The sequence below is a fragment of the Saccopteryx bilineata genome, chromosome 2 (assembly GCF_036850765.1).
Source record: "Saccopteryx bilineata isolate mSacBil1 chromosome 2, mSacBil1_pri_phased_curated, whole genome shotgun sequence".
NCBI classification, from domain to species: domain Eukaryota; kingdom Metazoa; phylum Chordata; class Mammalia; order Chiroptera; family Emballonuridae; genus Saccopteryx; species Saccopteryx bilineata.
Genome location: NC_089491.1, coordinates 22,556,943 through 22,575,876, shown reverse-complemented (window position 1 = coordinate 22,575,876; position 18,934 = coordinate 22,556,943). Strand labels below are relative to the sequence as shown.

General features: G+C 42.3%; 1 protein-coding gene across 4 annotated transcripts in view; it reads left to right on the top strand.

Moving 5' to 3' along the window:
* The window catches only part of KIAA1958 (KIAA1958 ortholog), a 168,056-nt gene extending 149,122 nt beyond the window's left edge, over positions 1-18,934 (top strand). For 2 of the 4 annotated variants that reach the window (XM_066256494.1, XM_066256497.1), the window contains 2 exons: positions 6,613-15,490; positions 15,558-15,847. In XM_066256494.1, the coding sequence (XP_066112591.1) occupies positions 6,613-7,419 (807 nt within the window). In that variant the 3' untranslated portion in view covers positions 7,420-15,490; positions 15,558-15,847. Of the gene's footprint in view, positions 1-6,612; positions 15,848-16,204 lie in introns of those variants that run through there. The other 2 variants (XM_066256496.1, XM_066256495.1) reach the window with 2 other exon arrangements.

Genomic DNA, 18,934 nt, shown 5'->3' with positions numbered 1-18,934 from the left:
AGAAAATATTTTCACGGACCGGCCTTTAGGGTGGGACGGATAAATGTATCACATGACCGAGACAAGCGTCAAGATTGAGTCTTAGACGGATGTAACAGAGAGAATTTGGTCATTTTAAAAAAATAAAACATCGTTCAGACTTAAATATAAATAAAACGGAAATAACGTAAGTTATTTATTTTTTCTTTGCAGACCGGTACCAAATGGCCCACGGACGGGTACCAGTCTGCGGCCCAGGGGTTGGGAACCACTGGCTTAGATGCCATACACACCCCCGGTGAGGAAAATGTTCTGTAGAGTGCACCTTATCACCACTTGTAGGCACTGGTATTTCTTAGTCTCCCCTATGTAAGGCACCAATCTAGAGGAATAATAGACAAGGAAGAAGATATATTTCAGTCCTCTGTAATCTACTCGCACGGGTCACAAACATTTTAAATAATGAATTCTTAAGAAAGGCCAGTATCTTAGAGAATTAGCCAATCTTTAGTTAAAAGAAGGAATTGAGGCATCATGGCCCCGGATCTTTTATCTCACTTTCTTGGTCTCAATGAAAGATATTTTTTTGTCTAGATGTAGCTTTAAAGAGAGATGCAGCTGGCAGCAGACAAGGTAGATAACAGGTCTTGATCATGGTTTGGCAGCTGGTGAGCCTCAAATTTATTGGTTTAAAGAATAAAGCAAGGAGTCAAATAAGACTTCAAAATACCATTTAAATAAGGAGTGTATATTGTCATTCTCACTCTGTGATCACTCTTTGCTCTACTATATATACTTAACTTAATATTTTTTCAACACAAGTGTGACCCAATCCTCACTGACCCATCTCCCCCAAGGTTGTTACCTCATTGACTTCTATAGCCCTTCAACTCGCTCAGAAAGTAGAGCATTTTGAAGTTCAGTTACCTATATTTCTTTTTTTTTTTTTTTAAAGTTAAGAAAGTGCTTTTTTTTTTTTTAATTTTTATTTATTCATTTTAGAGAGGAGAGAGAGAGAGACAGAGAGAGAGGAGAGAGAGACAGGGGGGAGGAGCTGGAAGCATCAACTCCCATATGTGCCTTGACCAGGCAAGCCCAGGGTTTCAAACCGGCGACCTCAGCATTTCCAGGTCGACGCTTTATCCACTGCGCCACCACAGGTCAGGCCTATATTTCTAAATAAAGTAAAATCTGGTGACTACAAACGTGAACTCATTTTGTTGTTGCAATGGTTATTTTGAGATTCATTTTGTTTTCCTATTAAAATACTTGTAGTTCATAAGCATTTTCTCCACTTCCTTCATCCCCCTAGACAAGATTATCAAAAGGGGAGTTTAAGTCTGACCAGGTGGTGGCGCAGTGAATAGAGCATCAGCCTGGGATGCTGAGGAACCAGGTTCAAAACCCTGAGGTCACCAGCTTGAGTGTGGGCTCACCAGTTTAAGCACAGAGTTGCCAGCTTGAGAGTGGGATCATAGACATGACCTCATGGTCGCTGGTTTGAGCCAAAAGGTCACTGGCTTAAAGCCCAAGGTTGCTGGCTTGAGCAAAGAGTCACTCGCTCTGCTGGAGCCCCCTCCACCCCCCACATATGAGAAAGAATGAACAGCTAAGGGGATGCAATGAAGAATTGATACTCCTCATCTTTCTCCCTTCCTGTCTGTCCCTCTCTCTCTCTCTCTCTCTCTCTCTCTCAAAAAAGGGGGGAGGAGCTTGAGGTTTGAGGCATCCCCCCCAAGGTTTTACTTGTTTTTGGTTTTACTTGTCTTATAACTCTTTTTTTTTTTTTTTTTTTTTTTTTTTTTTTCATTTTTCTGAAGCTGGAAACAGGGAGAGACAGTCAGACAGACTCCCGCATGCGCCCGACCGGGATCCACCCAGCACGCCCACCAGGGGCGACGCTCTGCCCACCAGGGGGCGATGCTCTGCCCATCCTGGGCGTCGCCATGTTGCGACCAGAGCCACTCTAGCGCCTGGGGCAGAGGCCACAGAGCCATCCCCAGCGCCCGGGCCATCTTTGCTCCAGTGGAGCCTTGGCTGCGGGAGGGGAAGAGAGAGACAGAGAGGAAGGCGCGGCGGAGGGGTGGAGAAGCAAATGGGCGCTTCTCCTGTGTGCCCTGGCCGGGAATCGAACCCGGGTCCTCCGCACGCTAGGCCGACGCTCTACCGCTGAGCCAACCAGCCAGGGCACTTGTCTTATAACTCTTGCAAGTTACAGGGATTGTTGCGTGGTTTCAGAATTTTGGAATTTTTCTAACGCCATGGTCGGCAAACTCATTAGTCAACAGAGCCAAATATCAACAGTACAACGACTGAAATTTCTTTTGAGAGCCAATTTTTTAAAACTTAAACCGTCAAGATAGTGCCCGCACGTGGTATTTTGTGGAAGAGCCACCCTCAAGGGGCCAAAAAGCCTCATGTGGCTCGAGAGCCGCTGTTTGCCAACCAGGGGTCTAACATGTCAGGTGTGTGTTTTTTCTTATTTTGTTCTTTCCCATCTAGAATCATCAGCCCCATGTCCAAGCTCTTGCTTCTCATTGGTTATTTGTATATCAAGGAAACCAAATTTATAACCCATGGCAAACTTTTGAGATGGTAGATCTATTCAGAGTGGCTGATGAAGGAAAATAGTTTCTTGCAGTGTCTTTAAAACAAAGTGAGGACCTTGGTAACCTGGAGGAATAATCACCAACCAAAACTCAGTCTGAGAAAACTTAAGGAGGCAGCCAACATGGGCCAGAATGAATGGTTTCTTGTGTGCAAGCAGTATAAAGTTTGTGTCTTGACATTCCTCCAGGGATTGCTTTTGCTTTGATTTTACTCTGAAACTTGTGGTCTTCTGTGTAAATCAGAAAAATTTTCTGCATCATAAGTCAGCTTGGTTCTCATGACTCCAAGGTTAATTTTTTGATTTAGCCCGTGTTTATTAGTTCTTTGGGCACCAGTGATACAGTTCAGGCCTTCTGGTATGTGGTGAAGACCCAGTCATGTATAAGGTAGAGTTCTTGCCTCAAGGAACTTTCAGTCCACTTTGAGAGACAGACATATAAATATATAAAAGCCTGTACAGTATGGTGAGGGCCATAATAAAATTTTAGTTTTGTGAACTCCCTGGTGAGAGAATAACTTTGCTTAGGGAAGCTGGAGAAACCTTTATATAGACAGCAGAATTTGAACTAGATCTGAAATAATGAATAGAGATTTTCCAAATAGAGAAAGAAGAAAATGTATTTTAGGCTGATGAAGCATCATATGCAAAGATGTAGAAGCCTGAAAGGTCATTGTGGTTTCTGTGAATGACACAAAGTTCAAGGAGGCTGGAAATAGAGTGTGATGATGCACAAAGAGAACAGATGATGAGGCTAGAGAAATAGGGTGTGTACCGGTTATCTATTGCTATGTAACAAACCACCCTAAAACTTAGTGGCTTGACACAGCATTCATTTCATTTGCTCATGATTCTGTGGGTTGTGCTCAGCTGGGTTCTTCTACTGGGCTCAGTTGGGATACCCATGTAGGTGCAGTCATCTGGATATTGTAAGAAAAACAGCTTGTCTCTGCTTCACAGGTTCCCATGGTCTAACAGGGCTTTCTCACATGGCAACATTGTAATAAGATGATGAAAGCAGAACTTGTAAGAACCTACAAGACAAAAGCAGAATGTCTTGAGGCCTAGGTTTGGAATTCACACTTTGTTACCTGCTACATTTTTTTTGGTCAGAATAAGTCACAGCAGCCCAGATTCCAAGGTTGGGAATATATATAGATTCTACCTCTTAATGGGAGGAGCAGCAAGGTCACATTGCAAATGCGTGTGGGAACAGGGAGGGGAGGAATTGTTGTGGCTATTTTTGCAAATAACCTCTCACAGAGTGGAACCAGATTGCAAAGACTTGAATACAGGGTACAGAGTTTAGAATTTATGTGACCTGATCAGTACTTGAACCAGTCACTTCATGGGTTGAGCCAGCATCCTGGGGATCGAGCCAGTAACCCTGGGGTCAAACCAGCTACCTCGGGATCAGTGACCCTGGGCTTCAGCCTGCGACCTCAATTCTCTGGGGCAGCACTCTATCCACTGTGCCACCAGCCAGGGAGGCAGTATTTTTCTTTGTATAAGAAACCTGCTGCCTGGCCAGATAGCTTGATTGGTTAGAGTGTATCCCCAAGCACAGAGGTTGCAGGATTGATCCCTCGTCAGGACATATACAGAAACAGATCTATGTCCCTGTCTCTCTCTTGCTCTCTCTCTCCTCTCTAAAACCAATAAAATGAACATTAAAATAAATAAGTAAACAAGTAAATAAATAAATAAAAAGACTATCTGCCGGGTTTTGTAGTTCAGTTGGTTAGAGCAGCTTCCCAATATGGCAAGGTTGCATGTTTGACCAGTCAGGGTACGCACAAGAACCAACCAGTGAATGCATAAATAAGTGGAACAACAAATTGATGTTTCTCTTTCTCTCTACCCACTTGCTGTCTCTCTCTAAAAATCAATAATAGTAAAACAATTTTATTCAATTTTTTTAATTGAATTTATTGGGATGGCACTGGTTAACAAAATTATATAAGTTTCAGATGCACAATTCTGCTACACATTTTCTGTACACTGTATTGCATGTTGAATTTTTAAAAATTTGAAATGGCAATCATAGTCTTTCAAATACTTTTTAAATATTTATCAAATTCATATTCTCATTATATGAATAAGTCAATTATATTAAAATATTTACTGCGATTGAATCATCCTTACCCTCTGCGATCATCCTTACTTGTCTTGATCTGGTATTGCTTTCCTGCAGTCCTGAGTGTGGTTTGATTAGAGGCCGTCCTCATTGTGTGTGGGACCATGTTAATTGCTACGTGTGCATATCAGAGCCATGTCCTTGTTCTGCAGAGTTCTAATGTTCACATATTTTATTTAACATGCTACCATGCAAAACAAAACCACTGCTTCTTTACTTAGGGAAGTTTACCTTTATATTCATATATTTTCTTTTTTGAAGCTGTATCTGCAAAATTTGGGTTAGGAAAAAAAATGAAGAACCTTTTCTTTTCCTATGTTTCAAATCAGTTTAAAGACAAAAGAAGCTGGTTCAGTTCCACAAGGCCTTCTCTGCAGGCACGATATTATTCATCTTTGATAATCATTTCAGTCTCTTCTCTTGTTTGAGGCTCTTCAGATCTTTTCCCTCTTATGGAATCGACTTTGGTAATTTATATTTTGCTAAAAAATTGTTCAGGTTATCTAGATTTTCAAATTAACATGCATAAAGTATATGATGTTCTTTCATATTCTCTATTCATTTTTTGTAGTTACAGTCTTTCTCATTCTAATACTGTTCATGTGTATTTCCTTTCCTCTTTCTTTCAGACCTCCTAGAAATTTGTCAACTTTATAGATACAGTTTTATTTATATCTATTCTAATTTATATATATTCTAGTTCATTCATTTTTTTCATTGTTATTAATCCATGCTACTATTTTTTCTAATTTGGCTTTTTCTAGCTTTGTAAGTTGAATAATGTTTGCTTATTGTTAATAAAGCCTTCCAGCACAGTTATTCAAGACTGTGATGTTATTGGAATGTTAAATGCAACATCTCATACATTTTGATATGTAATATTTTCAGTTTGGTTCATTTTAAATCTGTAATTCAGTTTTTATTTTCCTTTTGACCCAACAGCCGTTAGAAAGATAAATGTCACCCGTACGGTTTCTACTTTTAAAACGTTTTTTATGGAGGCTTTCTTTTGTCCTAGAATGTGTATCCAGCCTGAATTGACTTTGAGCAAGGTCTGCTTTTTTCTTTATAGCTCCCTCTTGAAGATAAAGCTTTCTTCTCCTCATGCCATACCCCAGTGAGGAGCTCTCTCTAATTGTCTGTATAGTCACTAAATTTTCTTATCTGTTGAACAAATATTGATGTCAGAACCCAATAGGTTATTAAGCCAGAGATATTTCCAGACCTATTCTGATAAATTCAAGTGAAAATTCAAGGATCGTTGGCCTGCTCTGCAAACTGGACGTGTCAGTGGTCTTTTCCTATGGCACCATGTTTAGGGCCAGAAGCACCAAATATTATGTGCAGGTTATCAAGGCAATTAATGTCGGAATGATTCCGAGTTTGTTAAGTTCAGTTTAGGTATTCTTCAGAGAGGAAGGTTGAATTTTATTGAAGGGGAGGAAAATAAAAGATTTGCTACAAAAGAGAAGAAAGGGCTTTCTAGAGAGAAATAATGAAAGTTAAAAAGGCCAATAATAATAACATGTATATGTGCATATATATATATTTACATGTGTGCGCGCTCATCACTGTTTACCAACCCTTTCACATCCACAACTTTAAGTATTATAGCAATCCTTGGAGAAGGTGTTGATTATTATGTCCCATTTTGCAGCTTGGAACACTGAGGTTTAAAGAGATTAAGTGGAGCCAAGTATGGAACCTAGATCTTCCAGCTTGAAGTTCACTGTTCTTTCCACTATATCATGCTAAGGAGTCAACCCTCTAGAGGCCACACAATGTCTTGTCTGCAGTACCACCCCTGGTGAGGATTAGGAGAAGGAAGGAAGGGTCTGGCTATGTGGGTGTCCTCAAATGTGTAACCTCAGTGTTTGTCTCATTTGAGATCCCCGCAGTGAAGTTGAACGAGCTACTCGAGAACTTTTATGTCACCGTTAAGAAGAGTGACGGCTCAGACTTCCTGGCCACCTCGCTCCATGCCATTCGCCGAGGCCTGGACCGCATCCTGAAGAACGCAGGTGTGGGCTTTTCCATCACCAGCAGCACCTTCAGTTCCTCCACCAAGAAACTCAAGGAGAAGCTGTGGGTCCTGAGCAAGGCAGGGATGTCGGGCGCCCGCTCTCGCAATATCATCTACTTTTCCCTCTCTGACGAGGAGGAGATGTGGCAGGCCGGGTGCCTCGGAGACGACAGCCCTATCACGCTCCTGTCCACTGTGGTCAAGTATAACAGCCAGTACCTGAATATGCGGACGCTGCAGGAGCATGCAGATCTGATGTATGGTGACATCGAGCTGCTCAAAGACCCACAAAACCAGCCCTATTTTGCCCGGACAGACAGTGTCAAGCGGGAGAGTCGCAGTGGTTCCACGAGGCTATGTCATGGGAAAATATACCACGAGCATTCCAAGGGACACAAACAGTGCCCGTACTGCCTCCTCTATAAGTACATGTACATCCACCGGCCACCCACACAAATGGAGGCCAAGTCCCCTTTCTACCTTACTGCCAGGAAGGAGGCCATAGACATGGGCAGTGTGTGGTACGAGGACCAGAGGATGGGACTCCGGTCTCTTCGAGGAATTGTCCCAAACTTAGCCAAGAAGGTCAAGCTGGAAAACTGTGAGAACTTCACCTTCGTCTCATTTACTCAGGTCTCCAGGAGGCTTGGCTCCCACAGCTGCTGCCAGTGAGCCGTCCCTGGGTCCAGGCCACTGCTCAGAGGCGGCTGGGGACGACCGTGACGTCATGGCCAGGCCGGTCTCTGGCAGTGTGACCTGCTTTTTCTTCTACTTCGGGTTTTTGAACTGAAAGCAGATGAGTCTGAATAATTAGGATGTTTTATCCAAATGTGTCTCACCTATTTGTTAAATTATAGAATCTAAGACAATGTATAATTGCTACATACACAGGAACAAGGAAGTTCATTTTATCTAGTGCCTTTTTAGCACGGATTTTATAAAAAAGAAAAGAAAGAAAAACTGTTTGTGATTTTTAAAAATTTCCTGTAGCCTAGTAGCTTTAAAATGTTTTGAAGACCATATACACTTTGTTGAATTACACTCCCAATAAGAACCAGAAAGAGAGAGGCAGTTGTTAACTATTTCCAGAAGAAAAATTGCACTTGACACTCCTCTTTATAGTGTGTGGATGGATAACTCGGTTCTGCCGAGCAGGCGGCCTTGCTCGGTGGAAGGTGGTGGAGGCTGGCTTGGTCACGCTCCCCGCCCTGGGAGGAACTTACCTCTGCGTCGGCGGAGACAATTTTATGAAAAAAGATTAATGCACCAAAAGCTGTTGAGAGCAAGGTTTCCAGTAAACTAGATGGTTTGTGCCATGAGGGAATTTCCAGCAGTAAAGGAAAGTGGCTTGGAAAAGCGATCTGTGATCAAAATGTGAAAACCCTCCTGAAGCAGAAGTGCCTACGTTTTATTTCTCAGCGTCACGTGAACGCTCTTCTCGTGTGGGTGCATTTTAGAGTTGTTGGTTGTTGTTTTTTTAACCTGTTCTTTGTGTCACACAGTTGTTCTGTCAGCATTATAGCACTGGATCTGTAAAAGAACTAGAGGTAATTTTTAGGCTGAAACCCCAACCAAACAAGCTGCAAAAGGCCACAAATCAGCAAATGTGTTTATTAAAGCACTTTTGTCAAAGTAGGACTTTTTCAGCCCCAGTAGACACCATCATTTATCTCGGCACCAGTGTTTGGAACACGATGCTGTAGGCAGCTGACCAGGTAAGCAAACCCAGCGTTAAGGACATAGGTGTAAGCATCTGAGCATGTTGACAGGTTATTAATGCCGTTTGCAACCATTTCACTCAGGTAATATCCAGCCTGACCATTTGTGATTGAAAACGTCCGCAGAATTTTCTAATAATGACTGCAAATGAGAAGTGAAAAAGGAGCCCAAAGAGTGCTAATTCATAATAATCCTTTCTAGGGATCTTTATTTTGTATTGGAGGAAAGACTGCTACAACTTTATACCGTTGTGTTCCTTGTGTGGGCTTTCTGATTCAAATTTAAAATTTCGACAGAAGTTGGAATTGCAGGAGTCCTAAAACATCAGCCCTGTTTCTTTTTCAAAATATTATTTTAGTATTTATTTTAATTAATTGTTTTTAAAAACCACTCACTGGTCACTGAAATATATATGTAATACTTTTTTACCAGAGGGACTCAACCAATGCTGCCTTAAGGATTAATGTTGTTCCCTTTTCAGTTTCTGCACATTTGTAATGTTGTTTACTAGTTGATCTTCCCTGAGTATAGAGTAATTATGGTATGTCTCTGTATATAAATAACAAGTAATATTTAAAACTCAGTGTTACAACTTGATAATGCATACTGTTCTATTATGGTTTTCTATAGTGATTTTAGAGTTTTAATTAAAAAGAGACACAAAACATTAGGTACAGTTTCTATTAGTTTGCTAAACACCCAAAGGATATTTCATTTGTGAAAAGCAGACGGTCATTTTTTTCTTGTCAGTTCTGCGCTTAAACAGAAATAGAACCTATGTGAACTATTCAAGGTAGAGCCCGCAGCCTAATTAAATAAAATACCCATTTTTATTTTAAATAGACTCAAGAAGAAATTGCCATTAGGAGCCACTGGGATCTTTTCAGATTTTACATTTCCAGAAGTAGCAATAACTGATCCAGAGGTTGTCATCTTTCTGTTGATAGTGGCTTTTCATCAGCTGAATAACCATCTCTGCCTCACATTTGTTACTTATTACATATTTGATGTAGTATCAGTCCCCAGAGTTCTGAACTGAGTGATTAGAATATAAAATCAGGAGGAGGAATCTTCCATGATATCCGCTGGAATGAAAGAACTGTCTCCCGGCATCCTGAAAGCTGTTTATTACACGCCTCCTTGGGGAGTAGGGGTGAGAAAGAACACACATTTATCAATTGCTGTCCTGGGTACTTCATTATATATTTGTGTGGAGATGTGTATGTTTGTATGCACGCGCACACTTTAAATTTATCTGTGGTAACGCCTAGTAAACCTGTGGCAAAGTACCTATCCATTTCGATGGCCGGGCCGTCCTCAGAGAAGCTGATGTGGGGCGGGGTAGCTGGTTCTCAGGCGGGGTTCTGTCTTTCCAGCCCACCCTAAACCATACCCACTGGAGACGCCATGGTTTTCTCCCCTTCCCCTGAGCCTGGGAAAAGGAGAGTCCTAAGAGAAGGAAGTGGGGGGAGTTAAGAGTATTTTCTTCACTAACCATTAGTTGCTTTTGTTTGTTTGTTTTTGCTCAGAATTGGAACGAGGATCAGGAGTCTGCAGGTTCACCGGGGCAAAAGTTGCCTCTTGTTGTGCCTCAGGAATGGCAGTGCTGTAGGTGTTACAAGAGGACCTGTGGGGTCCTCGGGGTGAGCTCTTGCCCACAGCACCTTCTGCACCTGCTCTAGAGTGAGCCCTGCTTCCTTGGCACCTCCTTCCTGAATCCATCAGGTCTCCCCTGAGAAGTTAATTCTGCAAGAGGTAATAGGGTGTCAGCTTGAAGGGCATGATTCAATTCAATATCAAGGGGTTAGCACAGCACTAGGCACATAGTAAGCATGCAGTAAATGTTAGCTATGTTAGTTACAACTTTTGGTAATAGTAATGACTAGTATTATTCAACTGATCTGCATTGGACCACTTATTTTTTCCATTATGGAGATTCTTTCCTTTATACTATTGAACTTGAAGAGGCAACCAAACCTTATAATCTGGTCACATTTATGCCTATCCAATTCTACCTCCAACACAGCCGAGCCCTGATACCTCAGCTATTAGCAAAAATAAACGGAGAGTGGAGAAATGTTAAGAAGCTTTGTAATGCTTGTTTAGTGTGTTTGCAAAGGGGAGTATTAAGGAAGAACCTAACCAAAGTTGCGAAAGAAATGGTCTCCTTGGCCATGTGGTGTTTTCCATCTTTCCTTGGGTCATATATTCAATACATGCTGTGTTCATCTGCCCTGACTGATAAATGGTGTTTGAAGAAATGTGGAATTCTGTTACCTGGATCTTTATTTTAATTCAGTCTTATTACAAACATCAAGCGCTCTACCATCTCCTTCCATCTTTATAGAGTGTCATGGGGAGAGTCTGGACAAAATAATCCTCATGGAGATGCTGAAGTCTCTTGTAATAGAAAGATCACTAGATCACTATGGGGGTTCTTCACTACTCACTCGGCAAATTCTGGTCTCACTTTCCTCAGCTATGAAGTGGGGTCATTGGAGTGGATCGTCTCTGAAGTGAATAATGTCACACCTCCGCGCTTCTTCCAAACCATATAAGTCGGAAGGGGCAGAACTCGGAAGCAAAACTCCTAGTTCTTCAAGGTCATAGAGGGAATCTTCTCAATTATTGCTTCTCACTAGACTGGAACAGCGCTTTCTTTAGGAATAATGGTTTTCTTGAGTTTTCATGTTTCACAACTTCTAAAATTATCTTGCTATCTTTAGGCAATAGGATGTTGATTATTTCTCTGTGTAGGCTAACATTGACCACATGTTCCTACTTAAATAAAGTAAACAATGTTTATTATACTTATCTAACATGCATCACGTTGTTGCTTTTTAAAATATTTTATTTATTGATTTCAGAGAGGAGATAGAGAAGGGGGTGGAGCAGGAAGCACCAACTCGTAGTATAGCAGTTGCTCCTCTTATGTGCTTTGACCAGGCAAGCCCGGGGTTTCAAACCAGCAACCTCAGTGTTCCAGGTTTGATGCTCCATCCACTGTGCCACCACAGGTCAGGGACTTTGTTCTTTTATTAAAATCGGGACTGCTAAACAGTTTTGGGCTAGTAATTAATTAACTTTAGGCATCAATAAATGCAAAAATGAAGACCTCCAAGGAGAGTTACCTCATTTTCTGCACATGAGCATGCCATTTAGTCTAGTTCAGGCTTGTATATATTTTGAAGTTGTTAACATGCAGCCCCAACCAGAAGGATACATTAAAAGTTTCAAAATCATATATATCTTTCAATGCTTTTGCTTTGGGTGAATTCTAATGCTATATATTGAAATAGAAACATTCAGTTGTTGAGGCAGTGTTCTTAGGTAAAAATCTTTGCTGTATTTTTCCACATAAGTTAACTAGCTTGGCAAATATCTGAGTGGAGGGTGAGACTGATGATGAGCTAAGGCCCAACTCCTTTTCATATGGGATGATAAACTAACATCTCGAGATTATATATCCGTATCCGTGTATTCTGACATCACAGGATTTCCCAAAACTCCTTTGAGGAAGGCTGCCCATCTTTCTGGCAAAGTTTGCCTGTTATTACTATGATGATCATTTTGAGTACTTCTTGTTCTCACTGTCCAAGAAATCCAGAGAAGTTCCTCGTGTTGGGCTATTGATCAGAATCAGATTTTTAAGCTTAAAGTGCTTTATTCCTTATCAAATGCAGCTTGTATGGAAGTTAATAATTGCAGGAAACATTTATTAAAACCTAAGAAACGGATCACTGGATTATATGTAGGCTCACAGTGCTGCCACTGCTATTGGTAGCAACCGGGTAGATCTCTGTCCCCACACTGAGGTGAGAATGGGCTCCTAGATATTTTATGATCAGTATCAGTGGTTCAATTACTTTGTTTTTAACTAGGTATGGTTACTATTTGTTCAAATAAGTTTCTAGAAGGTTCGAATTTGGCTAACCTAATGGTGAGTGCTTTCTTACAGCTTGCCTCATACCCTCATTCATTTCTCATATCACCTATGCAAGGGAGGTCTAATTATTCCCATCTTACTTACTGAGAAGCCGAGGCTCAGAGAAGTTAAGTGAATTTCCCGAAGTCTCAGAGAGTTAATAAGCTGGAGAACTTAAGTTTGAGCCCAGTTCTCAGTCCATTACACAAAACCACCTTCTTCAGGCCCACCGAAGTCCCATTTATCATGGAGCTTTTAAAAAATTAAACATAGCCCTGGCCAGTTGGCTCAGTGGTAGAGTGTCAGCCTGGCGTGCAGGAGTCCCGGGTTCAATTCCCGGCCAGGGCACACAGGAGAGGCGCCCATCTGCTTCTCCACCCCTCCCCCTCCCCTTCCTCTCTGTCTCTCTCTTCCCCTCCCGCAGCCGAGGCTCCATTGGAGCAAAAGATGGCTCGGGCACTGGGGAAGGCTCCTTGGCCTCTGCCCCAGGCACTAGAGTGGCTCTGGTGCGACAGAGCGACGCCCCGGATGGGCAGAGCATCGCCCCCTGGTGGACGTGCCGGGTGGATCCCGGTCGGGCGCATGCGGGAGTCTGTCTGACTGCCTCCCCGTTTCCAGCTTCAGAAAAATACAAAAAAATAAAATAAAAATTAAACATAGTTTGTATTTGTTTGAGGGATATTTCATTTCCTACACCATACTGTGTCACACCTTATTCCCCCTTGGTCACATGGTACAATTCAGTAGTTCCTGGAAAGCCTGGTGGTTTCTATGAATGAGTGTAACGTTTAATGCCTGATGAGAACCTTGTCTTTATCCAGTAAGTAACTTGTTCTACTCATTGTCTTCCTTAAAGGGAAGATGGTCATGCCAATTTAGTCTAATAAAAGTCAAGTAAGCCTGACCTATGGTGGTGCAGTGGATAAAGCGTCAACCTGGAAATGCTGAGGTCACCGGTTCAAAACCCTGGGCTTGCCTGGTCAAGGCACATGTGGGAGTTGATGCTTCCTGCTCCTCCCCCACTTCTCTCTCTCTGTCTCTCTCTCCTCTCTCTCTCTCCCTCTCTCTCTCCTTTCTAAAATGAATAAATAAAATAAAAATTAAAAAAAAAAAGTCAAGTAATTTACAAACTGCACCCCTTTGAACATTGGTATCACTGCTTAGAATGTAAAGGACTTCCTAACCTATGTCACAATGATATGCTCAGGTTTTTTATTTTCACTTTTTAATTTTAGTGTCCGAGGATTTTTATCATCTTTAGGCTTATGGTACCCTCATCACAAAATAAACTTATTTTGTCATGTTTCTTTTCTTTCCTTTATCGGGACATGTTTATTTTCTGTTTTGAGACTTTAAGAAACAATAGGATGTAGGTAACTCTGAGATGATGGAGTCTGATTCCCTCGATGTACCAATAAGGAAATTAAAGCCCAGACATATTAAAGGGCTTGTCCAAGGTCAGCGAGACAATAAGTGGTCAAATCAGAACTATAAAATTAACCCAGAACTCTTTTCTTTATACCATAGCTGGGGAAATTTGGATTTTTCAACTTTTTTTTTTTCAAACCATAAGAGAAAGTTTATTTAGAAAGTCACAGAGGAGCCTCAGCCGGCTTGCTCAGCAGTAGAGTGTCGGCCCAGCGTGTGGAAGTCCTGAGTTCGATTCCCGGTCAGGACACACAGGAGAAGAACCCATCTGCTTCTCCATCCTTCCCCCTCTCCTTTCTATCTCTCTCTTCCCCTCCCGCAGCCAAGGCTCCATTGGAGCAAAGTTAGCCCCGGGTGCTGAGAGTGGCTCCATGACCTCCACCTCAGATGCTAGAATGGCTCCGGCCACAACAGCAATGCCCCAGATAGGCAGAGCGTCGCCCCTGGTGGGCATGCCAGGTGGATCCCGGTCGGGCGCATGCGGGAGTCTGTCTGATTGCCTCCCAGCTTCTAACTTCAGAAAAATAGAAAAACAAACAAAAAACCAAAGTCACAGAGGTAAAAGAAGTGAGCCGTAAAGAAATGGGCCCAGGAAACAAGTAACAGGAGCAAAAGAAGAGCTATTGGAGCTTAGGAGAGAGAGAGAGGCAAGGGAAACGCATCTGGGGGGTGAGGATGAGAAGCATGGACATGCTCCATAAAGAAAACAGCTAAGATTTAGATTTTTAAAAATTAATGGAACTACATCTGTCAGAACAACATCTGATAAGTCCCCAATGAGCTCCTATCTTTCTAGAAAACCACTCATAAGGACCCAGAAGGAAGCCAAATCTCAATTCTGGAATCTAGGGGGAATCAAAAATGTTCTCTACCCTTCTACCTCCACTTCATTCAGCCCGAGACACCAAACCTTAGGGCTGAAATGAGCAGAAGGCAGAGAGGATCTGTTGGAGGCACAGTGCATTCTGAGGTAAACACCCTTTAGGTGAGAGCAGAAACAATAATTAGGTAGCAGAACATGAAAATACTGTGATTTTCACTTATGAAGTTGCTTCAGAGAGGCAGAAAACCTGGTAACAGGAAGGAAAGGCTACCACTTTAATAGAAAAGGCTAAACTAGAAACTGGGCTTGGAGATCTGGACGTGACACATGACTAACAACCTCTGTATTGGAAAATGGGGTTTGACAAGCAAGCAAGTGGACATACAGCATAACCAAGGGCAAGTGCTGATCTGACAAGAAAAGACCACACTTAAAGATGAATATGGAGAAAAGAGAAAAGTGCATATTTAAACAAGGTGGCTGAAACAGGGAAAATGAAAAGCTTCCAGAACATTTGATAATGAGAGTGATCTACTGCAAGAAACGAGAAAATTTTAAAATTCTTTTTTGTTGTAATTGAAAGAACAGAATTATTGCCTCTGCAGCAATAGTTATCTCAAAATGGAAATGGGTGCAATAAAATGAACTGAGACCCTGGCCAGTTGGCTCAGTGGTAGAGCGTCGGCCTGGCGTGCAGGAGTCCCGGGTTCAATTCCTGGCCAGGGCACACAGGAGAAGCATCCATCTGCATCTCCACCCCTCCCCCTCTCCTTCCTCTCTGTCTCTCTTCCCCTCCGCAGCCAAAGCTCCACTGGAGCAAAGTTTGTCTGGGTGCTGAAGATGGTTCTGTGGCCTCTGCCTCAGACGCTAGAATGGCTCTGGTTGCAACAGAGCAACACCCCAAGATGGGCAGAGCATTGCCCTGTCTCAGACGCTAGAATGGCTCTGGTTGCAACAGAGCAACGCCCCAAGATGGGCAGAGCATTGCCCCCTGGTGGGCATGCCGGGTGGATCCTGGTCGGGCGCATGCGGCAGTCTGTCTGACTGCCTCTCCATTTCCAGCTTCGGAAAAATACAAAAAAAAAAAATGAACTGAGAAAGAAGATAGATTAGGAAGAAGGATGTTTAAGGAAGGTAAAACCAACATCAGATTAAAATCTACATTGGAAACAGAAACTATCAATAGTACTAGTGCTTAAAGGAAAGGGGGGTGTTATCTCCAGTGCTTAGAACAGTGCCTGATGCAGTAAGTGATCAATACATATTTATTTTAATTGCTTATTAGGTAGGTATTATTATCATTCCCCTCAGACCCAGGTCAGTTAGACTCAGTGCTTGTTTCCTTAGCCTGTCCCCTAAACAGTGTCTCCCCTGGAAACAAAGCCAGTCTTAAGCAGCTGGAGGGCACTAACGATAATCTGGGGAGTGGCTCAGACCATGGGGACATCCAGATCTCAGCCATCTGGTTTGTGGTCCTGAGTTGGAATAGACATCCAACTCAGTACCACAAAAAAAACACATCAGTACTGTGAAGGACAAGCTTGAAATTTTTCTTTCCAAAGGAACGAAATGAAAATACTGGGAAACGATAATGGGAAGACAGAACATTAGATGACACCACTGATATTTGCTTTTCCTGATGGGAAGACTACACTAAGAAGAAATATCATCAACCATAAAAATCAAATCTTTCCTGAACCGAATGAAACTCTCTGTATGTAGGTTGAAAGGACTCACTGCATTTCAGGACTCACCCAAAAAAAGTGAACCAGACCCCTGCCTAAGCACCTCATGGAAATAATTTCAAACCACCAAGGACAGAGAATGAAAACCCTGGCCGTCATCCAGTCAGAAAGTAAAATAAATTGCCTATCAGAAAACAAAAGAGCATTCTGGCTTCAGACTTCTACTCTGTAGCACCAAATACCAGGAAACCAGAGGGAATTGTGAAGGGAGATGTTAAGATACAGAAAATATTTTTTTAATGTGTGTGGTATCGATTTTAGAGAGAGAGGAAGGGAAGAGGGAGACAGAGACAGAAACATGGACCTGGCTCTGGCCGGTTGGCTCAGTGGTAGAGCGTCGGCCTGGCATGCAGCAGTCCTGGGTTCGATTTCTGGCCAGGGCACACAGGAGGAGCGCCCATCTGCTTCTCCACCCCTCCCCCTCTCCTTCCTCTCTGTCTCTCTCTTCCCTTCCCACAGCCAAGGCTCCATTGGAGCAAAAGATGGCCCGGGCGCTGAGGATGATTGCTCCTTGGCCTCTGCCCCAGGCGCTAGAGTGGCTCTGGTCGCGACAGAGCGACGCCCCGGGTGGGCAGAGCATCTCCCCCTGGTGGGCGTGCCGGGTGGATCCCAGTCGGGTGCATGCAGGAGTCTGTCTGACTGCCTCCCCGTTTCCAGCTTCAGAAAAAAAAAGAGAAAGAAACATGGACCTGTTCCTGTACGTGCCCTGACTGAGGAGTACACCGGCAATCTCTGCACTTTGGGCTGATGCTCTAACCAACTGAGCTATCTGGCCAGGGCCAGAAAATATTTTTAATTACGACAAGCATGCAGGACATCAACTATCTGTATACTGTTCTTAGAAAGATAAATTATACTATAGCCTACAAAGCTTGGTTTAAAAAAAATCAACTTTTGCTTAATATCATAACTTCAAGGGACCCTGGGGTATTGACCATCAGATCATTACTTAACTAAAAGAAGGATATATGTACTTTTAAATAGACAATATGGCTAGAAGCCACATATGTAAAAGTGCCCAAGTCCTCACACGAGTGGGCGCAACTAATGCAAAAAAAGTTACCTCAAAATAATTGCCCTATCAGAGCATCATGTTTCTTCACACTTTTTACGGGAGTCACATATGGTCACGATGGTGTAAATAGAAAGTTCAGGTACTGTGCATCTTTTACAAATAAAATGGAAATAGCTCTCTGTTTTCCCCATTACCATGGAAAAAAATTCTGTCTTGGGAGAGTCCCTTACTTCCAAGTGAGAAAAGGCTAGGGGTCCCCCGCCACATTTGTTTTGGGGTCTGATAGCCTGGACTGGAGCTTATTCAAGCCATCCCGTGTGCTTCTCTACTCCCCTGAAACTCAGAGCTAACAACGGAATAACTAGAAAATTGTAGGACATACATATTTGTCTTAAAAAAGAGGTCGGACATCAGGCAAAACCATCCTTGTTTTGAAAGTTTAGTTTCAGCAGCAGGAAGGGGACTAGTGCAGTGAGGAGGTAGCCATAGCTATCCTTGAAGGTCCTTGTTGTTTTGTGTTTTGTTTTTAATTGAATGTTTTTCAATTACAGTTGACATTCCATATTGTTTTATATTAGTGTCAGGTGTACAGTGTAGAGGTTAGACATGTATATAATTTACAGAGTGACCCCCCCAATAAGTCTACTGTACTTAAAAATTTATGGAACTATGTTTACAGTTCCTAAGGGAATAAAAGCAGTAAAAAGCAACAACACACCAAATTAATTGCTTCTGGAGTCCACGATGTTAGTGTTGGAATGGAAGCTGGGTTGTTTTGTTTTGTTTTTTGTTTTCCATGGGTTTGAAAACACATCAGAATGTCCGGTATCATTGGCCTTGATGTCAAAATAAAAAACCTTCCTGTCAGAATAAAGGTTTTACCTTTATTTATTTACCAATTTGGCCTGTCGATTTAACCTCTAAATTTTTTTTCAACAACACCAGCATGTTTTCTTTAAATTTAGCAATAGCATAGTGAATGGGCTGCCTTGCGTTTGCTTGGTTTGGCATTCTGAAGCACAGCAAACCTCTTCCAGAAGGAGAGCGTCTCTTCTGGACAGGTTCCCAGTATAACTTCCCCAGGGTCTCCCCTTGCTTGGCTGTCACTGACAAAAGTCTGTTCACTTTATCTACTTAGATATATTTAAAATTTTAATCTTTTCTATGTGGCCGTATGTTTCAAATGATAGCAACAAAACTGTCCTAATGTTTGCACTGTTCTTGATATATTTTATTTTAATGTAGAAGAGGGTATTAGTAATTCTGTAACACTGGAAACATCATTTGAAATGATACAGGACATGGTAACTTGAGTGATTTTATTGTACTGTTTTCCACATTTTCTCTTGTCCCCCAGTGATGCCTACACACGCACACACACACACACACGTGTACGTGGGAGCACATGAGTGTGAAAGCACGCGCCACATCTGTTTTCTGTCGAAGTGTCAAGAGTCGGAAGGAACTTCCATGTTCGTCTAGTCCAGCCTCTAGTTGATAGTCTAGTAGAGTCTGTTAACACTTTGCAAGGT